At 38.3% G+C, this 25,692-nt stretch overlaps 1 protein-coding gene across 1 annotated transcript; it reads right to left on the bottom strand.

Annotated features, from left to right (window-relative positions):
- Window positions 1-518: 518 nt before the first annotated feature.
- On the bottom strand, window positions 519-25,692 carry ING2 (PHD finger protein-like protein). The gene is made up of 7 exons (XM_077364406.1): window positions 25,448-25,692; window positions 25,291-25,362; window positions 24,222-24,403; window positions 1,843-1,906; window positions 1,434-1,693; window positions 1,143-1,181; window positions 519-834 (listed from the first exon to the last, which is right to left on the bottom strand). Exons 1-7 carry the CDS (start codon window positions 25,491-25,493, stop codon window positions 730-732), a joined length of 768 nt encoding a protein of 255 aa, XP_077220521.1. The 5' UTR covers window positions 25,494-25,692; the 3' UTR covers window positions 519-729.

Raw genomic sequence — 25,692 nt, 5'->3', positions numbered from 1 at the left:
CTGAAACTGAAATTTTAAACCTTGGTTATGACTACGTCAACCGAGTACTCGATCGCATGCTAAGTCAACTAGGATTTGCTTCGGTCGTGTTTTGGCCTTCACCCACATTTCAAAACACTGGTTCAATGTCCAAAGAATTTAAGACACATCAGCTGACAGGAGTCAAGAAAACCTACTTTTGTTGTTCTAGTAGAGACTTAGATAGATTTCTGTGAAAATTGGGGATAGAAACTCCGATCTCAGCTTAGCAGGAGGTCAACACAAGGGTAGCGGCAGAACCCATTATGCCTGGCTTTCAAGTGGTGTAGCTATGCCAAGAATAGGTCATTCAATTGTCTCAGAAACAAAGAATTTGTTGAATGGTTGCTTTAGCTGAGAGAACTCAAGAGGAAAGCTTGAGCATCTAGCTCAGTCAACAACGAGGAGTAACTGTTCATGGGAAATGTGAAAATAATATTCATATCTAAAACATTCCGAAATTTTCCAAGATATCAGGACTGCTCATACCATTGCAATAATGTTCAGAACCAGGAAGCTCACATTCAATAACCAAAAGTTTCCAGAAATAAAAGAACCTTATATTAAAAATAGAATTTAACAGAGTTAAAATTTCCTACCTGATTTGGAAGATCCCAGAGAATTAAATATACAGCAATTCCAATATTCGGCAACCCATATGTCCTGCAGCCCAGCCCGGCCAATGGTAAAGTTGTGCTTAAATTGTGGAAGTTATGATGGTGTGAGTCTGCAAGTTGGGCAAAACCACTTCCCCTTAAACCTTGTCTCTGGTGTGAGCCCGACGCATGAATAATGGAACCATTCACCTCCTTCACACTGTCAAAAGAGAAACATTATGGCCGAGAACTTGAAAGAAATTATTCGATGATGGGTAACAGATGAAGAACCAAATAAAATATAGACTGTTGGTCAATACAAAATGGGCATATTGTTAATTGTGAAAACTAGTATTTTATGCCACTCATAGCACATTGTCATATCATTAGACCATTGGAGATGATAGATACTGGCTAACACACAAAAATGGTGGAAGAAAGGGATGCTATGTTCTATAACAACATAGATTAGATTTCATATCAAGCATGTAGATAAAATTCATGAGCAATATCGGAAAAATGACTCACATTCTCGTTGTCACATGCGATCATGTCCCCAAAAGATACCTGCAAAAAAAGTGAAGAATTAACTATTTTAATCCAAATATAAGAGCAGTACAGATCAAGTGATAAGCACTTCATTTGTTAATTGCATCATAGAATAATAAAATTCTACGAATTATCATTTCATCTCTGATGCGCATACTAACTGGGGAAATGAGAGGTTTTCAATCCATAGAGCAAAGCAACTGAGATTAGATTCAGAATGGGTAACAGGTACTGAACCTGAACCATTAAAAAAAAATACAGGCAATGAACCTGATGACAGATGCAGTAGGTTGGCTCATTTGGATCAATGGGCTGATCAACATCAACAGGTTCAGGAACGCTCTTCTTATGGCTTCCAGGAGGTGGCATAAGCTCAAAATCCCTATCACGCTCCCGGTCCCAATCTCTTTCTACTCTGAACTCGAGCCTCTTAGATTGAGGTGTTCCAAAATATAACTTACGCTTTTCTTCCTTGGGGACTATAGGTAGTGGTGGAAGGATTGCTGGCTCATCTTGTGGTATTTTTCCCTCTGTACATAAAATTCAAAATACAAAACACATACTGATTAATTTTATAGATATCTGGGTAATACCCTACAGTATAGATTTAGACCAAGAAACAAAGGAGATGATAGTGAGAAATAATATTGCCATTAGGCATATTCAAGATGGAGTATACCTTGCTTTAGATCTTCTGCAAATTGGCTCAGATCTTCGTCAAGTCTTTTTACATGGCTATCAATCTGCAAGAATTTGTAATTTGGATTTAATTGAGGATTCAAATTGGGACCAAAGAAAAAAATAGTAAAAGATAGTATAACAGGGAAGCATAACACCATGGCATACAAGAGGTTCCAAGATATTTCAGATTTTCTTGCTCTTCAACAGATTAGTTTTAAGAATATTATCAGGAAAATGGATTCTCATAAGGATTTGTAACCAGTATTCTCACAGATAAAGATTGATGGTTTAATTCTAATGGGAATAGTAAAGTTCATTCCAAAAGTTCATTTTTAAGTGATTGGAAAAGTATGTAGAAAGTATGACCAAAAAGGGGAGAAACTAGGTATTGTAGCTCTAATACCAATTGATTGGGGGGCTCTTAGGTTCAGATTTAGGTTGACTAGCCTAAGGGAATGTGAGAGGATAGAGAGGCAGGCTTAGGTATGCTTGGGGATGGGATAAATATGGACTGTTATGACTTGTAGGTGAACTGAAAGGAAGGTAAAGTGAACTGTAGTGAGTATTTGGGGGTTACGGTTGACAATGTTAGGTTAAGGTAAGGATAGGGCTGTTTAGAGGCTTAGGAACAGGGATATAGGAGCGTAACCAGTTTGGATAATAGGGTATTAACATTTTATGGTAATTAGTCTAGTAGGTGATAAGGTCAAGGCTTGTCTCAGGTAAAGGTTCAGATAACCGGTGCAGAACAGTCTAGATTCAATCTGGTTTAGGTGCAGAAATTTATAGGTTTTTGACAGTCCTATTACATTGATAAAAGTGTAAATCTGTAACAGAAATTTATGAAATTTTTGAACAGATCCGTAATAAAATATGAAAACAAATTCTGTGATGGTTCTGGGTAGAAATCTTTCAGGAATTTTGTAATAGGATCTGTGACAGGTTTAGGGCACGTTTGGCTGCCAGGAATTCATTTTCAAGATAAATCGGCAGTTTTCAAGTGGTAAGTTCCTAAAAATCGGGAAACCAAATCCATGATTGGATGTCTTCCGTGTTGAAATTAGGGGTGGACATGGTTCCGGTTCAACCCGAAGAACCGAACCGAACCGAACCGGCCTATTTGTTTCGGTTCGGTTCTTGGATTTGGTGGTTCAGTTCTGGTTCTGGGATTTTGGAACCGTGAGAATGCGGTTCGGTTCTGGGTTTGGGATCCTGGAACCGAGAACCGAGTAGGATCATATCCCCCCCCCTACCAAATACGATTTCCGTGAGAAAAAAATGCTTTAGACTCTACACTTACTGTTTGAGGATAAATTCACCCCCCTTTAACGTTTTGCTTTGCCTTTTAAAGTTTTAATCGTAAGTTATTAAAAACGAATAAAATTTCAATCGTTATGTGGAAAAAAATTATAAAATAAAGGTTGGGTAAACCCAGAACCAAACCGATCCGATCAAGTTTGGTTCTGGTTCGGTTCGGTTCCAAAGATAAAAGGTTCGGTTCTGGTTTCAAATTCTGGGAACCGATTGCATATGGTTTGGTTCTGGGTATACCCCAGAATCGAACCAAACCATGTCCACCCCTAGTTGAAATGCCGCTAGAAGTAAGGAAATAAAAAAATCTACTCAAAATTCGATCAACCTTTTCCTGATTTTTAGCGGCATTTCATCACGGAAAACATCGGATCATGGATTTAGTTTCCTGATTTTTAGCAAATTCACCCTAATCTCTACTTCAAAACTTCTGATTTATCATGAAAAAGAATTCCTGGTAGCCAAACGTGCCTTAGGGTAAAATCTGTACTAGATATTGTAGCACTTTGGTAGGGGTTTAAAGGTCTAATCTTGGATATGGGATGATTGCAGAAAAGATTTTTTCTGGGTTGCACAGGATTGCACAGGAAATCCTAAGGATGTCAACAAGCAAAGAAAAGGGGGTAAAGTGAGAACTGATGGTTGCGGGCTAAAGGAAATGATAGGGTCGATGGACTGTAGGTATCTGAAAGGGTTTCTTTGACAGCTTGTAGGGTAGGGATTTAAACTAGGGTTGATCGATTATGGCCTACGGGGAAAGGGAGTCGGGTGCTAGGTTTGGGTCTTAGGACTATAATAAAAGGCAATGGCTGATAGTCAATGAAATGGAAGGGGTGGTGGAGATGAAGGTTCAAACTGGTCAATGGGTTTTTTGTAGCATGCATGGAGGCTTAGAAATAGAGAAAAGATCGCAAGAAAGAAATGAATGACAAATAAGAAACTCACTCATGCGAGAGGCAAAATACCAAACCTCAAGTGATCAAATTCTCATGCCATTTATAGACAAATCAGTCCTCATGAAATTCTAAGGTAGTAGGTGTAGACTCCTAATCCTGCTTGCCTATTTCTAATAAAAGCCTAATAGAAAGATACCACATGGCATTGACCAGACTAACTCAAACCTATTACACAGACTCTTCACCCTACTACTAGGACTGTTAAACCAACTAATACTAGGACTTTTAATCTAATATCAGCCCTCATGAAATTCTAAGGTAATAGGTGTAGAATCCTAATCCCGCCTGTCTATTGCTAATAAAAGCCTAGGAAAGAGGACACATGGCATTGACCAGACTAACTCAAACCTATTACTTAGACTCTTCACCCTAATATTAGGACTCTGAAACCAACTAATACTAGGACTCCTAATCTAATACTTTTCCAAGATAAATAAGGACTCCTAATAAGTCTTTTTTATCAAATACTAAAGCACCATAAGTCTCCTAATCAAGTAAGTCTTTTTTTATTGGTAGACCGTAGACCACCATTATCACTTGTTGCATGTATGAGTGGAGATGAAGGAGAGATCTAGAGACGAGGAACCGTCGCGAGAGAAGTTGTTCTCTCTCTCTCTCTCACTAAAATAATATATATATATATATATATATATATATATATATATATATATATATATATTTATATAAGTGGGACAACAATACATGAAATGACATACCCTACATATGGTTATGTTACAATATAGCTCTCAACATCACTTATGTGGCATGATGTCATATAAGAACATAACAACACAAATTTTTGTAATAAAATGTGGGGCCCATTTAAAATACTCATAACTTAAAAACCGGTTTATGTGGGAAAAGACAGTGCCACATTACTACCCCCAATGGCTTAAAAGACTTGAATGACACAAAAGAATTTAACAAAGAAAAAAAACAGGGATGATCCCCATCATTCTCCCCTGCTTGAAAGAACTCGACCTCGTCAAGCATAGTCGATAGCACTTGCAGGAGTTCATCTGCAGTAATCCATGTACGAGTGGAGAAGGGCTGTCCTTTTCACCGAACTAGGGATTTCAATTGGGCAAGAAGGCTTTGAGTGTCACTTCTTCTAGTTGACACCACGCCAGGATGTGGTTCATTTCGTGCACAACACATGTTCAATGGAATTGACATTACATCTCTTTTTCGCAATCTCATGCTCCTTTATCAACAGTGACATAGCCTCCTTGAATTAACACAGCATCTCTGATAATGCAAATTGCAATCTTGAATTTTCTATCGTTAAGGCTTTCTCAATATCAACTCTTATCTATCTCTCCTGTTGTAGTTTCCATGAAAGTTCTTCAACTTTCCTTACCAGTTTATTCTTGGCAACTTGAATAGTTATGGTCACCTTCCCGATCCGTAATTACTCTCTGCGAGCCAGGTATTGCAGAAAGCAACTTTGGATAACATTGTTAGTGTCGTCTGCCGCTTTAAGAGTACGCATACTCTGTGAGAAGGCTCCAAAACTGTGACCCTGAAACGTGATGGATTGTGTGTCTCTCTCGTACGAGGTGACTCATCTGGGAGTTTCTATGGGGCTACGTATGAGAAGTTGAGCAGTAGCTCTTGGACTACATGGGGTACTTTCTGAGGTGTAGGAGCTTTGGATTCTCTTTAGCATGGCTCCTAAAACCCTCGGCTGACAATCTGACAGGTTTCAAAACGACACGTTTTCTATTGTGCAAAAAATTGAAAGAGTTCTCTTTCCCACTATAGTATATGTCTTGGACATACATCCAAGGACATCCCAAAAGTATGTGCGACATTCATAGGAATAAAATCACACCAAATGGAGTCGTTATAAGCACCATAAGAAATATTCATTAAAGAACACTGAGGCACCGAGAGGGTTGTTTTGTCTACCCGCAAGATCTTGTAGGGTTGTGGATGTAGTTGAGCAGTTACTAATACATCTCATGCACAACATCCAAATACTCTTAGCAACATTCCGAAACATAACATTGGCACTGATGAGAGATTCATATTGTTTAACAACCACGAAATTATGACTGGGGGAAAAGGAAACAATTCATACCATTTAATTTCACAAAAGTGATCAGCATCCCAACATCATCATGTGGTCCTTGAAGAACTGTTAGTATTCATTAGATTGTTGCAAGGCAATCAAATGTGTCATGATATGTAACAACTAACTAGTAGAGGAGGCACATAGAATTCTTTTCACCTCACCGAATATTGCAAATCACCACCACAAACACCAATCAGCAATGCTATTTTCTCAAGAACAACCATCCTTTGTAATTTAAGCCACAAGTCATCCCGTTGCTAGTGGGATTCAGGCCATTTTTGCCAACACTCTTGTAGGTTTCAGTGAGAAAAATTCCCGCCCATAAACCAAGGTTATAAATTTTGATTTCGGTGTCGGTTTCGGCCACCACCGAAACCGAAATGTTTCGGTTTCAGGCCTAAATTTCAGCCGAAATCGTGTAAAAATATGATTATGATTTCGTTTATTTTTTTAATTTCGACCGAAATGTCTAAAATTTCGGCGATTTCAGTTGAAATTTCAAATTATAACATTTCGGTGTACATTTTTAAAATTTCGGTGGAAATTTTGTAAAAAAAAAGTCCAAAAATGAGAAATTTCGACGACATTTCGGTGAAATTTCGGAATTTCGGAATTTCGGTGAAATTTCGGTAAAATTTCGGCGAAATCTTGTAAAGAAACGACTTTATGTGAATTTCATTTCGGTTTATGCCGAAACCGAAATATTTCGGCCAAAACGTTCGAAAGTTAAAACCATGCCATAAACCAAATTATAGGTTTATGAATTATCTGCGAATGAACTTAATCAGGGTAGTATGTAGAGAACACGAGCATCATCACACAAAATGTTGTATACATCATGTGAATGCAACTCACAAAGAATATGAACCCAAACTTCGGAAGTCACATGAGAAACGAGTGGAAAAGGATTCCAATTGCTTTTGAGATGCCTGACAAAGGAAAAAAGGGTTTAAGATCTACACATGGTAGACAGTTGGGATTTTGGAATTCAAACAAGGGGAAAAGATTATTTAAGCTGATTTAGGATTTGGGGGTGTGGATGGAAGGTAGTTTTAACATTGCTAGAGAGGCTTTGATGCCATATCAAAATATGGTAATGACAACAAGGCAAAGAAGAAGAAGGATAAAGAAAAGAATTGGGAGGGGGGTGGAGAATCCCTCGCATTATCGTCGACTCTCCCAAGTAGACTCCATTTTACCTTGGCCACGTTCTAGTCTGAGCTTGCATTTTTCCGTACCAAGTCAACTAAAATTCCTCAGACTCCCAAGTTATTATTGTGTCAACTGAGTACTTGGCCACACCATGCTAAGTCAACTACGATTTTCTTTGGCAGCGTTTTGCCCCACATTCACATTTTGAAATAAAGATTAAACTCTATAAATCCTAGTTCTTCAAAACCTCCTTGAGACCCTATCGCTCCCTATCTCAAGTTAGAAACCCAATTTCTGTGTCCAAATTTTTGGAAACCCTATTCTACTCTAATTCCAACAACTTCTAGAACATTTCTCTTCTTTTTGTGCACAAACGATCTATGGGATCGTGTTTATAACTACTGTGGTAGAATGTTTTGTTGGTTGCTAAAATAAAAGAGGATGAACTGCCATCATGTTAATGTGCCTGCAAGTGATAGAATTTTCTCCTCGTATGTGCAGTTGTTCTTCATATGGAATTTGTGCCTGAGTGGAACATTTATGCCTTAATAAGAAGGCAACTCACTTTTTAGTGAACTGTTGTGTTTTTAGTGGAGTGTGTGGACTGCTGCCTCATCTCATAGAGTGAAGTGTCCTTATAGCAATCCCAAAATTAAAAATACTTGCCAAACCAGTTTATGACAGACTAAAGAAGAATCCTCCTTTGTGGACGTTTAGTATATCTTTTGCTGCTTTATAATCTACATGAAGTAGAAATTCTTGATTTAAAAGATCACTTTGAAATTTTGAATTACAAAGGACAATGGATAAAATTTCTTTTTTGATCGTAGACAGTTACTTGAGTTATGACTCCTAAATATTCAGGGTCATCAGTTTGGTCTTTTGAAGATTGAATGATTTGTTTTGAGCAAGATGCTTTTGATTCCGATAATTAAATTTTGTTTGTGTTTTCGTTTACTTGGTTTTGGAGGAAGAGGACTATTGATCTTCCAATTCAGGATTGTTGTACCTCTTTCATGGGTGGTTGTATTCTAGTAGACTGCTGTAATACTAGTTCATGAACCTTCTATATCGTGTGGCCTGTTACACATTCATGTGATGTGACTATCCACGATTCATAATATTCATTTATACGACTGTTGTGTTTTGTACAACCTGCTGTGTTGTCATATGCATTGTATTGCCTCGTGTGGCCTACGGGGTTGAGTTATGTGGGCTAACTTGGACTGCTGTAAAGTGTATTTTTAGCCTGGAATTTGCATTCAGGCCCAGAGGTCATAAAAGTTTATTAATATTTAAAAGAAGATGCAAAGAGTTGGAAAAACCTGAGTAAATTGGCAGCCAAATGTAAACAAAAGACAATACAACATCAATCTAAACAAGACAATTAAGGAAAAACTATGGTCCTGAAGTTGGGGATATAGCCAACATGTCGAATCTGCCTGCTGCTTTAGTTAGGTCCCTTTAATTGCAATACTGTCTATTTTCATAGGTATTACACTCCACGTTAGCCAAAGCATCAACTGCATAGTTTGCCTCCCTATAAATGTGAGTAACAAGCCGGGAGATTTCTTGCATAAACTCTTTAATTTCAAGCCAGAAAGACCATATCTTCCATGGAATTCAAGATTTAGAGTGTGCCATATCCACAATCATTTTGGTATCTAGCTCAATGGTGATGTGATGCATTTTCAGGTCTTCACAAAATCTGGAGCCATCCATAAGAGCTCTACATTCAGCTTGAGTGTTCAATCCGTTTCCGTAGAAGTGGGAGATTGCTTAATTAAGTTAGCATTCTTGTCCCTAATCAAACCTCCCACTCCCTATCACTCCGGGTTCCCTTTTTCCGCTCCATCTATGTTGAGTTTGAAGATACCAGGGGCTGGTGGGTTCCAGTACATCGTTGAGATTCCGCAACTCTCTGCAGCTTTCCATTAAAGATTGAACCAGCGATATATCTCCCAAACTGACCTATTTAGGTCCAGTGTAGCTTTGGCTTTCTTGTAGTATGATCGGATCCAACCTTTTAACCTTCCATTCTAGCGTCTTGGAATGTGTGGCTTTCACTCCATTCTTCTATTGCATCTTTTTAGCCATATCTCCCAAAGTGTGAAGAAAGAAATCGAGCTCATCGACTTTCCAAGTAGTTTATTACTCCTATTGTTCATTCTTCTCCAAATCATCAATCTGTGTTGCACTATTTGATAACCAGCGCTTTCCATTCGAAAAATATCTTTCCATTCGAAAAATATCTTATTAATCAAGCCTCTCATTCGATTTACGAACCAGCTCCCATGTTGTTTTCATAGCAAATTTACCTAAGTTTGTTGAGCATTATATCAGTTCATCGTCGCGTCCCTTTGGTAGATACCCCATTTTGACCTGCCCAGGCGATGAGAGGCTGTGGTGACAATCCCATTGATGATTACAATACCTGTCCAGTAGCTTAATACCTTTTATAGCCCCTCGGCACAGTGAACCCCGCACAGAACCTTGATTCTCCAAAAGACTTAACTTTGACGAAGGACTTACTGGTGGGGACATCAACAATGGGCGTGGATTCAAGGTTTACAAGCGCAGACGTGGACGAGACTGATGGTGGAGACTCTAGCATGAGCCACAGACATGGGCGTCTTTTTTTTATTATTTACTTTCTATTTTCGTCATTTTATTTGTAGCCTACTTTTTAGGCATCAAATCTCATCCGTTTGGTGTGTTTTTGGTGTTATTAGAAAAGTTTTTCAATTACCTATCTAATGAGCTTAGGGTCACATGATTTGGATGTGTTTTGAGCAAGTTATGAGTGTTTTTAGGAAGTGGTATATGTCTATTACGGGATTACAATCTTTGGTAAGTTTTGAACTTTATTTAGTTTACTTTGGATTAGATGAATGGTTGAGATTAGTTGCTTAGGTTTTAAGTTATCTTCTAGGATTTCTTTTCTTATAAATACCTCTTATGAAAGCAATGTAAGGGGCTTTTTGAATATTGAATAAAATTGACGTTTTTTTGTAAGCCATTGAAGCTTAGAACTTCTTTTCTCTTCTCTTCTTGGTGGTTTGGAACCATCTGATCTCATCTCCTCTCACCTATTCTCTTCTACTTCTTCAATCAAATCAGCACAAACAAGGTTAGTAAATCAGATTTTTTAATTTCTTTGTTCTTGAACCCTAAAACTAGAAAAACCCAAAATCCATAGATCTCCCTTCTTCTTCAAGATCTTGTTTTGAGATTTTGAGGGATTGTTTTAGTAATTAAACCTTACCTATAAAACTCATAAGAATCTCAATTTTCAAACCATTTTGAATCCTATTGCAAGTTTTACCCTTTTCAAGTCCGGAAATCCTTTTTAAAGATCTATAGCCTAAACCTACGATCAAATCAGAACATAAACCCTAGAATTACCTTTCTTTTACCCACCTAAGCACTTACCTAAGATCTGGATAGCAGTTTCCTTCAAATTTCCAGATTTGCAGAAATGGCCAAAATACCCCTACGGCCTAAATCTGGATTATTTTGACCCAATTCCTGCTGCTAGACTTCTTTTTTTTTTCTTCATTGATTATTATTAATTTTTCATACATTTGTTATATCTAATTGATAGGTCTTACATTATCTTTTAGTTCTTTTAATTGGTTGCATGCGTAGGCCTAGTTTCAGACTAATCCTTCTATTATCAATTCATCTTACGAATCTTTATCACTTTGTTTGATTTGTATAAGGTTTAGTTCATGTTTAATTACAATTTTTACAACTATTTATGCTATTTAAGTTTCATTATTCCTGCTGCCCATAGATTAATTAAGCATTAATTCAGCTCTAGGTTAGTTGTTAAGTGTTCTTTTAATTTTCAGCGTAAATTGTCCTAAAGTCTTAATCCCATTAGGAGTGCAGGATTTTCCCTAAATTACGTATTGTCCTGCATCACTTACCTTCTTGTTCAATGAAAAGCCAAAGCCTTCATTTCAAACCACAAGAATTTTTCCGATGTTGGATCTATCCCCAACACATGCCCATAGTACTTGCCAAGCAAACACGGAGCTCACGGAATGTTGTGTCCTTAGAGCAATCCCATCCTTTATGTGGCTTTTATTCCTTTGACGACTGTTACTCTTCTGTTTCAGGATTGTTGACCTCTTTCGTTGGTTGTTGTATTCTAGTGGACTCTTGTAATACTTGTTCATGAACCATCTACATCTTGTGGTCGGTTACACATTCATGTGACTACCCTCAATTCATAATGTGCATCTATACGACTGTTGTCTTGTGCAACCTACTGCGTTGACATATGCAATGTGTTGCCTCGTGTGACCTATGGGGCAGAGATATGTTGGCTAACTTTAACTGCTGTGAGGTATTTTGTTAGCCTGGAATTTGCATCCAGGCCCAGGGCAGGCCCTAAAAGGTTTTTTTTTAATAATAAAAAGAAGAAACGAAGAGCTTGAAAACCCTGAGTAACTCGTCAGGCAAATCTAAACAAAAGACAATACAACATCGATCTAAATAAGACGATTAATCAGATTAATTTTCCAAAAAATACCATCACATACACAAAGTTTCAAACACCTTTGCCTTTGTGCCGAGAGTTGACAGACCCCCCCCCCCCCCCCCCCCCTCTCTCTCTCTCTCTCTCTCTCTCTCTCAACACACACACACACACACACACAAAATAATCATATTAATTCCCTCTATCAGTGTTAAGCGGAGAAATTAACCCAATATTGATAAAATCCAGTGATTTCACTGTGCCAAGGGCCTATAAAAGGCTCTAAACCCATTGTAAAAGCATTGAATGCACCACTTGAGCCAAACACTTAGTGCAACCCTCTTCAAGGTCAAAGATTTTGGCAAAATAAGCCAATCTCCTTTGAAGGACTTGCAATAGGAAAGCTGAAGTGTTCTTTGGTCACCTAAAAAGAGATCGGTCCGCAAGAAGGCTCGAAGCAACTGAGGGAACGTCGTCACGCCCCTCCAAACACACCACTGGGGTACTTCCTAACCTCTTTTATCACATTTCTAGGTCATAGTTCATTTTTAATAGCTAAAGTAGTTAATTTTATGGAAACATGCTGATGCGGATTGTAGGCCCAATAAGAGACATATTTGCCCATTAGGACTTTTAGGGATTTATTTCCATGTTATTTAATTTCTAGGATTTTATTTCCATGGTATTTAGTTTTATGAGTTTTATTTTCCATGTCAGTTAGAGTTAGGGGTGCAACTTGGGTCGGGCTCAACCCGATTTTTTCCTGGGTTGGGTTGGCGATTCCTCAGCTCGGGTTGGGTTCGGGTTAGAAAATTGGAACCCGAGGAACACTCGGGTCGGGTTAGGGTTGTTTTTACTTTAAAAAGGGCTGAGGAATCAATGTGTGTCTGCATTGTCACGTGATACTTTATTTCCTCTCATTAATGCTCTTGGGAAAGTGATATACTTTATCCTCTCATTAATGCTCTTGGGAAGTGATATAGTGGCGCCCTTTTTTTAACTTGGGACAGCCCATCTAGTGTATTTATGACTCTTCTACACTAGAAAGGGTTGTCCCATGTAAAGAAGAAAGAGAGAATATATCATTTACCTTTTAGTCTTTTGACTCTTTTCTAAGAAGCAACAGTCTTTTCCCCTGTCAAATAATTACTCTTTCTTTTCTTGACAGATAATGTTATCTTTTTTGTCTTTTTATATTTGATTTGACCATTTTGGAGGACTTCATCATCGTCTTCTCTAAGCATAAGAACCCTAGCTTCTAAGAGGAGTTCCACTAGTAGCTTCTAAGTGAAAGAATCCCACTTATGATTATCTGTATGAACTCACGAAAGCACACATGAACAATGCCTCTCTGAAGCACGGAAGAACACCTTCTTCATTTTTTTCCACTTCTCCTGGGTCTTTTCTTCAACTCGCTTCGGGTTCAGGTTGAGGAAAAAACTATGCGGGATGGGTCGGGTTGACCATCTTTGGGTTGAGATTCGGGTTGGGTCGAGTTAGGGTTGGCCAAGTATCCCTTGGGTTGGGTTCGGGTTGGCCTCAACCCGACCCAACCCAACCCGAGTTGAACCCCTATTTAGAGTTGGGGAATTTATTTATTTTCCATGAAATTTTATTTCAACTGCCTATATGTAGGCCTCATGTATTAGAGATTATTAGTTTTTTACGATTAATTGATTGATTGTAGATTCTCCCATCTAATTTCTATTCTTCCCTTCTTCATTCCTCCTTTCTTTCCCTATCTCATCTTCCTCTTCTCTTCTTTTCCTACTCTTCTTCTCTTCTTCTTCTATTTTTCGTCTCTAGCCTACATCAGTTTGGTATTAGAGAGAAGGATCCAAGTTCACTCTCCATTATCGACCATCTTCAACCCCTCTAGGTCCCATACAACTCACATCCAAACAGTCTCAACCTTGTTGCAAACACTCTTTCTCAATTCAAAAAGAAATCCCAACCTCTCGTGAACCCTAACCCTACCATCTATTAGAACCCAAAACCTTGATTTTGGCGGCCCCAAAACACTACCCGCAAGCACCACCGATACCCTTACACCCCTATTCTCCTGTATCTCAGCCCTAGGAAGCCTCTTCCCCACACCATATTAACAGCCCCATAACCTAGCCCTAGCTGAACCCTCCACCCCCTTGCTGCCTTCCCCACACGCAAACAAAAACCCAAAGCAGCCTCATCCTTCACTCCTCGCCTTGTTAACTGCAAGTCGAACCGCGATCTCCGCGCTCCATAGGACCCACACCTCGCCGCCGCTCGGTTTTCCGCCATCTTCTCCTTCCCCAATCCTCTCAGTTTCGTGAGATAATAGGAAAAGTCACAGACTTTCCTTTTTATAGAGAACTAAAGATCTAACAAGGTAAGTTACTTTATCTTACCTTATTATATCTTATTTAAAAAGGCAACTTACCTTATCAGAGTTATGCTGTGTCATTCAAAGGGAAAAGAGAAAAAAGGTAAGCACTTTATTAAGTTACCATAGCTGGTAGAAACTTGGTAACCTCCCTACAATTGTAGGTTACTGAGGCAAAGGTAAAAAAGAGTCATGTGAACTGAGGACAAGGAAAAAAGAGAAAAGGAAAGAAAAGGAAAAAAAAAAGCGAGAAAAAAATGAAAAAAAAAAATCCCTCTCCCTCTCTCTCTCCCTTTTTTCTATCACTTATCTCTCGACTTTGTCTCTTTCTCTCTCCTCTCTACATCTTATTTTCTCTCTTCACTCGGGTAATTTCCGCTCGAAATTTGACCTCGACGTCAACATGAGAGTCGTTCATGACGACTTGAAGAGTCTCTCCAGCCCACTTTTAGCAGCCCGCTAAGCGCAGGTGCTACTTTGGCCAACCTTCATCATCCGTCAATTTTGGTCCGGCCATCGATCCGGGCTATTCGGGAGTCCGATTTGAGATATGCAAAAAGCATCATGTTCCTTTCAACATGACAGATTAGACGGCTGATTTCATTTTTCGACACCAATCCTAATAGCCTAATAGCTCCACCAGTTGTTCCATATTTCAATGGGCACGACGATTGATATTTTAAGGACTACACCCCGTATAACTATTATGAGGATGCATGTCTACGATGGGTCGATGCCCTTGAGGCATACCATGCGTACTGCGGCTATAATCACCGAGTGGCCATTTGCCGATCCAGAGAGACCGTGAGACAAGACACCTAGTTGTTTTGGATGGACATAGTGACAGAGCGTCATAACTTAGGTGAACCTCCATTCCGTCGATGGGAGGAGGTCTGTGCTGTGTTTATAAGGGAATTTGCACGTAAGACTTATTATAATCATGAACAAATATTGATATGTGAGTGAGCATCATATAAACAAAGATTGATGTGTGAAGAAGCCGCTCAACTTGAAGTAGTCGAAGTTCAGGCAATGTTTTTTTGAAAAGTGACATATATATTGATACCATGAAGAGTACAATGGGGACAAGAAGTCCCTAGGACCATTACATAGTATCTAAATAGGCAATTCAGGGCATACCCTGAACTACCAGATAGCATTGGGACTATCGATCCTAAACATTTAATAAAATCCAAAAACCCGTGTATCTCACCCAACTTTAAGACATCCTCCAGGGCATCCCACCATTCCTTCCTTCTTTTTTGAGAAAGAAGTTCAGGCAATGTTGAAAGAGTTAAAGCTTGACTTGAACTTGATGAAGATGACGCTCCAATCAACTTCAGAGAATATAGCGGGCATTATTGAGGAATTACATGGCAATCCAGATGCCATGGCTGATGAAGCTAATGTCAATGAGCATGATAATCCAGCTGCCATAGTTTGTGAGACCGTTATCGACGTTGAGCCCGAGGTTATGTCAGACCTTGATCAGTCAAATACAGAATCAAGAGTGTATAGTGCCTGATCAACCATTACTTGAGATGGATAATCGAGAGCATATTGTGGAGGATTGCTCTATCTTTGAGCTGATTAAGCAGATTGTCGAGCTTTGTGTTGATACAGAGGAGTTTGTTATGCAGTTTGATCAGGAGGTCTAAGCATTTGCAAAGATTGATTCAGCTCGGCCAGATGAGATTACAGAGAAGAATATTATTGAGAAGTTTTGCCAAGGCTGGCTAGAGAATGACCTACGTATATAACAACTTTCATAACATAAAAGATGGGAATCAATGGCTCAATTATGCTAAAGAAAACTCTGTGTACATGCTGTCCACAAAATAAATAAAAAGATCTAGGGCCCAAATCAACACTAAACAACGATAATAATCCTAAAGTAACCAAAGGTAAATCAAGGGTAGAGTTCCTATGGGTAAAAATGGGGTAAAAGGCTCAAAATTAGGGCTGAAATAAAAGGAAAATCCTCATCGGGAAGTGTAGCATTCCTTTAACTTCAAATCTGTGCAAACGAGGGCCCAAGAGAGTGGGGGGAGAGATTCGTGAGCACGATCCGAATGCCGGGCAGCAGCAGCCCCTAGGATAGTGATGTGGTTGAAGGTAAAGAGGAGTAGAAGAAGTAGAAAAAAAGAAGGAGAAGGAGAAAGAAAATAAGGAGGTAAGGGAGATAGGGGAATCAAATGAGAGATTGAGTGAAATATAGAGAGATGGGATAGCAACAGAGAAAGTGTGAGACAGAGAGGGAGTGGCCAAATGAAATAAAGAGGGGCTGATAATGAGAGAGGGAGGGAGGGATAGTAGATGAGAGAGGGGGTCTGAGAATTAAAGAAAGATGAACAGAGAGTGAGGGAGAGTGAGGGAGAGAACGTATGAGAGAGAGAGAGAGAGGAAAATAGAGGGAGATGGAGTGAGGACCTAGGAAGCACAGGTACTCTCCCGGGGCTCCCGTACCCGTACCCGACACGTATGGGGTGCGGGTACGTTCGGGTACGCCCCGGGTACGTCCTGGGTACGTACCCCAATTTTTTTTTTAAAAAAACCCCAATTTTGGTTGCTGGATGCGTGTCGGGTGCGCACCCACGCGTACCCGACACCTCCTGCTTCTCTTATCTGGTGTAAATCCTTCTTGTGCTTCTCCTCTCTCATCTCCTGTACTTAGTATTTTATTGTCCATTTACTTAAGATTTACATGTAAATAACAGAATACCCCGCATTTGGATTTATTAAAAATAGTTTCAAGACCCAAATCTAAAAGGAAAAAAAGTCAACTCTCCTGTTCTAGTACAAAATCCGAAGAAAAAGGGTCAGGTCAAAATTTCAACTTTCTTAACTTCCAAACGGTGGGGTATTTTTCAAATGTTAAAAATTCATAAAATCTATCATGTCCAAACATTATTAAATCCCAAAAGTCCGGTATAAAAAATCTCATAATTTGGTCTCTAAAAATAATTCATCTTGTCCCGCACTGGTCAATACACCGGTCAACACACCGGCGACAGACTTTTTTCTAATGAATGATATATTGATGCCTCATGTTATGAAATATGGAACTAAATCACTTGAAATGAAGAGTAATATTAGAATTTTCCATTTTGGTGATGTTATTGTTATTTAATTGCTCTCCAATTTTTTTTTTTATAAATTTTATAAATATATTATTATATTCGGCGTACCCGAACGTACCCGCACCCGGTTTTTTTGGAAAATCACGTACCCACCTACGTCGCATGGATTCTTTGCCCCCCTATGCCGAATCCGTGTCGACACGTCTCCGCATCCGAATCGGACATGGATTCACATGGGACACCCGAATTCTTGTCGTAGCCGTGTCCCGCACGAATCCTGTTTTTTCAGGCGAATCCGATTCATCGTCGTCTCTTTTGAAATGCGAATCATGTATATTTTCCCTTTAAATGTATTTTTTCTTAAATTTTTTTTATACGAAAGCACAACCCGTACTCTTTAAATAAAAACCCTCGCGCCTCGCGCCTCGACCCTCGAACATTCTTCAACTCTCTTAATAGAAAAACTCGCCTCAACCCTCTACCCTCAAATTTTTCATGAATATATACGCGCGCACGCACGCGCACACACACACACATATATATATATATATATATATATATATATTTAAATTTTAAATTTTGAAAATTTTCTTTTATTTAAAAATTACCGAATCCGAATCCTACTTTTGGAGGTTTGCCGAATCCGACACTTCGAATCCGGGTCGGATCCCGACACACGAATCCGAATCCATGCAACACTGGTACCCACATATCCGTGTCGTGTCGTACCCGCACCCGTACCCGTGCTTCATAGGTGAGGACAGAGAGGAAGGGAAGAGAGAGATAGAGAAAGATAAGAAGTCGAGAGGGAGACCAAGGGAGGAGAGAAGAACAGTGAGGGTAAACAGAGGAGAAGAAGATGGAGAAGAAACGAAGACGAAATAGGGAAAGAAGAAAGATAGATAGAGATAAGAGGAGGAGAACAAGATGAGACTCACCTTATGTGGGGAGAAGAAAGAGAAGAAAATGCTATAGGCGTCTTTTCTTGGGAGAGGAGGCAATGGCTCTTCTTTGGGGGTTTTGCTTTCAATTTCCAACTTAGGGTTTCTCCCCACAACCTTCTCTCTTTATAATGTGCCTTGTAACTTTTGTGTTGGGCCCTCTTTTGCAAGCCAATGGGCTTCTTTTCTTGACGTAAGTCACTTAAGTGATGTAAATGGAGGTGAAATGACTACTACGCCCCTATCTTGCAAAAGAGCATATGTTAGTAGGAAGGGTAGAATAGGAAAACAAGCTAACTCAAAAGAGGGAAAAAAGATAACATTGGTGTATGCATGAGTGGGCCCTAGATGATGTGGACATCCCCCACATATAGGTCTAAAATAATGTCCAAAATAACCCATAATCCTCAAAAAATAACATAAATAATGTGCCAAGTAATGAAAATGATGATCTAACGGTCAGATCACATCACCCTGGGAAGAGTACCCTGTGAGACATTCGAACAAACCCGACACTGCACAAGGAAATTCCCAACTCTTAGCCTCATACCTTGTTAGGTATATGAAATGGACCCCATATCCCCGTACTGAGAACTGAATTTTCAGTGAGCAGATCTTAAAAAAAATTCTAAAGTGGACAGCGAACGACAGAGCAACAGGTAGTTGATTTGAGTTCAATTTTGAAGCTTAACTATCAGATCTAATGTGGATAGAGTGTGGGGAGCTCGAATCAACCATGAAACCATTAATTCCAGCAATTTAATAGAAATAGACCCAGATAAGATGTAGGTAATGAATAGAACTGTACAGTTTAGTTTAAAAGTCTGTTTCAAGAAAGATATCTGCTCTTCTGGTGCTTATTCAGATCAAATCATTGAGATCTGGAATGAACAAAAGTCGCTAAAACAAAAAGTGGCGCAACAGTTGTAGAATTTTAATTCAAATTTCTTTCAAACTGTCCTTCGATAAAAGCATGAGCAATCAAACTCCAAAAAAGAACAGCAATTAAAGATTCTTGTTCAGGAGCATCCAAAACACGGTAAGAAAGACATCATAATGTTGTTTCCAATTCAGGAACAACCGAAAAATGCACTGTTTTATTGCAAACAAAAACAAGGATAGAGAATTCAAGAGATAGAGATCCATGAATGCAGAGAGAACTGGAATGAAACTCAATGAAATAGTAATTCTTTCAGCAAAAAGAACATTGCAAAGTCTTGAATGGAAGATTTTTACCCAGGCAATGCTTAGGAAAACCTCTCCTCAAGGTTGGAACTCCTCTCCAAGAACTTCTCTAACTAGGCAAATCAAAATCTACAAAATTATGACTGCAACAAGCTATTTATATTTGAGTTTTTGACGGTAAATGCCCCTCCGTAATTGCTGACATAAGCAATTTCCAGCCATCTAATATTCAACTCATATAATGGCTGATATAGCAGCTGACATAAGCAATCCAATTCCCTAGCTGATCTGGTGCAAGATGTGGTTATGCTTGAGCTTTCAACCTCTTTAGACCTTTTGAGGGCTTTTAAAAACCTCATCCTCCATTAGTTCAGCTGCATCCATGTCCTCATCAGATGGCCTATAGGCCAAGGTGCGGGAAGAATACCTCAAGTCATAGGCGTTGGTCACAGGTAATAGGCATTCAGTCCATAGGTTGAGGAAGGTCCCTAGTTGGGGAAATTAGGTTGAAAGTTATGTTTCCCACTTCCCCTACCTCAAGCTCAACCTCTTCTAGGTCCACAGGTTATACAACTATCAACGTCGGAACATTATACTGATCTAAAGATTTATTAGGCAGTTATTCTTGGGATCATAATAAGAACATGCTTTCGAGCTCAAAGTGAAGTAATCACATCTCAAAGATTTATTAGGCTGTTATGATGATATCCTTTGCAGCTTTGGAGCTTCGTAAGATGTTGCATCATCCAAACCTCGAACTAATGGACATAAGTATCATTCAAAGACTTGCACAGATCGTGTTGTAGGCATATCAAATGCTTCATCAAGAATATTTGAGGAGTGTAATTAGCAAAGTGCTGAATTTTCGTCCTTTATGGTGACAAAATAGGGATTTCAAGGCCCAAAAATCTTCTTATTATATACATCATCTTTTGAAACTTTCACATAGACATTCAAAAGGATCAAAAGAAATACTATCAAGGTGCCCTAAATTACCTTGTCCGCATGCAATAGGAAGGAGCTTCCCTTTCAAAGGGTGAAGTTATTAAGTGATCACTTGATATTAGAAAGTTGAGGCAGGCAGTAGAGAAAAGGAGGATATGATGACAAGAGGAAGAAGATGGTGACCAAGGAAGTAGTCGATTGAATAGAGAAAGAGAAGATACTAAGAGTTGTATAGAGAAAGAGAAGATGCTAAGAGTTGTATAATCAAGAAAAAGAGATGATAGCTGAAGTTCGACCAGATAGACAGGGAAGTTGTGTGAGAAAACAAATTGGGTTTAAAGTTTCTTCTATTAAAGATGCCATGTGACTTAAGGGCATGCTTGTAATTTTCTATTAATTTAGGGAAGTGATATATCCGCCCCTTTTGATTACTTGGGACACCAAGGGCTAGTATACGTGGCAATCAGCCCCATTAAATCCTTATGATGTGAAGTACATAAGCCCCTCTGCAATCATTGATACACTGCTGCTGGGTGTCCCAAGTAATCAAAAGGGGCAGCTTTATCACTTCCCTTAATTTACTTCTAAAAAAACATCACTTCCCTTAATTTAATATGTGTGTGTATCCAAGGTTTTAAATGTCAGTTTCGGTGGAAATTTCAGCCGATATCATGTAAAAATTTGACAAAAATTTTGGTTTTCTTAAAATTTCCACCGAAAGTACACCATTTCAGTGGAAATCTTTAATCTATTACATTTCGGTAGAAAATTTGTAAATAAGGGTGAAAAACGAAATTTCAACCTTTCGGCGGAATTTCAGGAAAATTTCGGGGCAATCATGTAAAAATCCGATTCAATGTAATTTCGGTCCGAAACCAAAATATTTCGGCCGGAATTTCGGATTTCGGCCAAAATTTAAAACTATGTGTGTATCATGTAACGCTATTCGTAACAATCCAATGAGATTAAACCCCTTCTCATTCGAAAGGTAAGCATCACATTCCTCAAATCTTTCAACTTAAAACCCTAATTTCTCCTCTCCTACTTGAATACCTCACATCTAGTTTCCCCTTCTCTAATCTAAAAACCTAATTTCATCTCACTTGAAATCTTCTAAAATGGGCGAGCATTGGCGCAACGGTAAGGTTGCTCCATTGTGACCTGGTGGTCACGGGTTCGAGTCACGGAAATAGCCTCTGCAAAGCAGGGGTAAGGCTGCGTACATCTAGCCCTCCCCAGACCCAACAATGGCAGGATCATTGCGGGAGCCTCGTGCACTGGGCGGCCCTTTTTCTGAAATCTTCTAAAACCCTAAATACCAATTCCAACTCTCTAAAGTTCTATTCATTCATTCGAAGACCCAAAATCCCCAATCCATTTCTTGGTAACCCAACTTCACCCCTTTGCAAAACTAAAAACCAAACTCTTCCCTTCATAACTCCAAAACTCTAATCCGTTCCTTTGTGGCTCGAAACTCAACCTCCTTTCCTTGATATCAAGAAAAAAAAATCAAAATCAACCTCCTTTCCTCATAAACACTAATAGTAATGCATCCCTTCATGAAGTCAAAAGCCAAAAGCTTACCCTCATAACCCCAAAACCCTAATCCATTCCCTTGTGGCCCAAAACTCTCCCTATCCATTACCTTCTTTAAAATCATCTACATCTTTCTTACTTTTTTTGAAAATTTACATCTTTATAAATTCATGGATTTATCTTCTACAATCTTCAATTCCTCTTCTCATATCCTAAGGAATAAAGCACTCTTAGGAAAATGGTTATGGGGATTATACAAATAAAAGAAAGCCCTTTCAAAGGAAGATCAATATTGGGAAATGTAGATAGGGTTGAGAGAATGGGAAGGGGAAAGCCTAAGCAATGTTATTTGGAATGAGGTTCATTCTGGTATGAGGTACGATGGTTAGTTCAGTACGAAGTACGATGGTATGCCATACATATTTATTCAAAAAGAAAATTCCAATTCCAAACCAAGATATATAAAATTTGAAGATCTCAAAATAACACTAAATAAAGTACTCAAAATTCCAATTCCAAACCAATATATATAAAATTTGAAGATCTAAAAATATCATTAAATAAAGTACCAGTCTATGATTTGCGGACACGGACACGGAGTGTCGGACACGGCGAACTCCCAAAATTTAGAAACGGGGACACGCCTAAAATAGAAAGTACATATAATCATTATTTGTGAACACGGATTCGTTTGCCGAGTTTCGACACCGATATGAGGTATCTAACATGGCAACCCCTAAAAATCTAGAAATAGTATCACACTCATACACATACATACATTTAAAGTTACTGACACTTCTAGCAGTACACTTAAAAGTGTCTAAAGGAGTGTCGACACGTGTGGACACGGGTGTCGTGTCGGACACGACACGACACGACACGTGTGTCGACAATAGATTCAAAGTGTCGGCCAAATCATGGGTACCAGTATATGTTGCATACTCAATCCTAAAAGAAAGCAATTAAAAAACAACTATGAATTTCAGAAATAAAAACATAAAAACATCATAAATGACAAACTATTAAACTAGTGCGCAATTATCTTGCCCTTGTCCACCGAAGTATTCCCTCTTGCAAAGCTAGATATGCGAGTTTGTTATAGTCGGGGATGGTCGAGCTGTCATTTTTAGCAATCTGGATCACAAACGTACCACGTTTGCAGTTGTGCGACTCAGATTGCAGGAAAATAGGGGGTAACAACCTTGGAAACATTGAACCTAAGTGGACGAAGAGGCTAACTTTTTGTCAATGATGAGTTCCCATTTAGAGTTTAGGGTGGAGCTTGGGGAGACTGATCATTCCCAAGCTTTTGGGAAAATATGCAAATAATCATTCCCAAGCTTTGATCCCCAAGCTTTTGAGTTTTCAAACATTGATCCCCAAGCTTTTGAATTTTGACAGGTCCACTGAATTTTACCAAATGATTACAACAATAACCTACGAACAGTCTAGCATCATTCACATCTCCTTTTCTTCCGGTTACTATTTATAATGATTTGTGCATGTATAAGTATTCTAGATCTGATATATTGGATTTGCTGGCTGGAAATTTGTTTTCCATCATGTAAATTTTGGGGTTGAAAAAATACAATGCAGTGTAAGAAATCCCAATTAACAAAACAAGCACTCAAGAAACATAGTAAAACTAAATACCTAAATCGAATTGCGCAAAAAGAGCAAATAACTTGAATTAGTTCTAAAAAAGACAGATATCCATATCATCCAACAAACCAAGTCCATAACCGACCATTGACTGCTACAAGCTGTGTTCTTGAATCAAGTCATAAGAGGAAGAGCATAAAATTCAAGTGACTTCAATAAATTGGATGCCATTATCATCTGACAACCCCTGTTCATGATAAGATAATTAAACCGAATACGGAATATCCACATCAAATTGCAAGAGAATGATAATCACATTCAAGTGATTCCAATAAAGCTGAACACCCTTCACTTGAATACCCCACATATTCTAACAAACCCAGTAAAACTACTACTCATTGACAAAAAATGAAGTCCTTAGAAATGCGAGGGAAGGGATGAAATGATAAAAATGAATACCAATGTCGTCTAACAAACCCCAATTCAAAATAAAATCCACTCAACGACAAATCCACCACTGACATTGATATGCAAGTAAAGACCATCATATTGAAGAAATGCCATATAACCCTAATATTGAAGAAATGCATCCCATGTCCACTAACCAGCACTAAATTACAAAAATGAGCTCATCGCGACAAACCAAGTTCTCATATCAAATTCTTGCATATATTTCAAATCATTCTGATAAAATTCTTGCAAATTAGAGAAGAGCTGGTGATAAAACAAATAAAATAAGCTTACAAGCTCGTATGCCTGGCGTGCAAGTAAGACCTTCTCAGTACAAAGGCTCAATGCATTTTCCTGATAAGTCTCAATCTCTTTTCGCATTTTCTCAAGTGCTGCTTCATCTTCTTCATTGTTTCCTTTCTTTGAAGGAAATCTCAAGCAGTTCTTGGTCTGATCTCTAGTTTGGTTGATCATGGCTGTCATTAAGAGAGGGAAATAACCATTTCATTCTAAACAAAAGAAAAATGATATCAGCATAACCATTTTTTGATAACAGCACTAATTCATCTTGTCTTTTATTATATAAAGAGCTGTCAAAGGTTATTAATCATTTCAATCTAAACAAAAGGGAAATGATATCAGCACAACCATGTTTTGATAATTGCACTAAGTCATCTTGTCTTTTATTATTTAAAGAGCTGTCAAAGCTTATTAATCATTTCATTCTAAACAAAAGGGAAATGATATCAGCACAAGCATGTTTTGATAATTGCACTCAGTCATCTTGTCTTTTATTATTTAAAGAGCTGTCAAAGGTTATTACATTTCCTAAAAAGCTCTCACAAACCAGGTAAAAAAGAAAAGTAAAGCTGAGTTTGAGCAATTAGTAAAACATGGTAGTGCCAATATAAGTTACCTAAACAAAATCAGAAAACTGATGAAATGAAGAACTGGGCAGTTGTTCAGGAGAATCATGGCTACCATGAAATACAATAAATCAAAATCAAAATCAAAATATTACATAAGAAAATCATTAATTGTGGAAATTGGAGTGGGTATTTTTCATGAAATACAGTAAAAATAAAATTCAAAATCAAAATTTGACAAAAGAAAATCATTAATTGGGAAAATTGGAGGACTGGGTATTTTTTATGAAATACAGTAAAAACAAAAATCAAAATAAAAAATTCACATAAGAAAATGAAAAATTGGGAAAATTGGAGAACTGGGTATCCTTCTTATTAATAATTATTTCAACTAAAAAGGGAATAAAATCAACATTGCTGAAAAATAGCAAAATAAATGATCAAATTGACGAATTGCGTGGAGAGAAAAAGGATAATTTGGGAAAACCAAAATTTACCTTGGGATCTTTCATCGAGTTCTCTCATTGTGTTGAGAAGCCTCTGAAGCTCTGCTGGCAACGTGCTTGAATCTAAAATTTCGAAAAATAAAAAAGAGAATATTTAAATAAAATCGAGAAATTTCAAATCAAATGATAAGGAAGAGAAATTTCTCACACTCTAAATAGTCGTCGACAAAAACCCCTGTTCTAGCTATCGCCATTTATTTCTGATTTTTTTAGGGCTTCTTTTCGTTTTTCTTCAGAGAGACAGAGACAGAGTTTCTATGGAGTAAGGACGTATTGTCATAAGTGTTCAAAAAGTACTGTACGGCTAACCCCATAAGATGATCCAAACTGTCCATTTAATGGGCCACAGCATAATTAGGATGTACGCAGAAAACCATTCCCATAGGTGATCCC

This window comes from Tasmannia lanceolata, unplaced genomic scaffold (assembly GCF_043159265.1).
Source record: "Tasmannia lanceolata isolate RefF3 unplaced genomic scaffold, GAP_Taslan_0.1 ptg000020l, whole genome shotgun sequence".
Taxonomy (NCBI): domain Eukaryota; kingdom Viridiplantae; phylum Streptophyta; class Magnoliopsida; order Canellales; family Winteraceae; genus Tasmannia; species Tasmannia lanceolata.
This window is presented reverse-complemented; position numbering and strand designations above follow the sequence as displayed.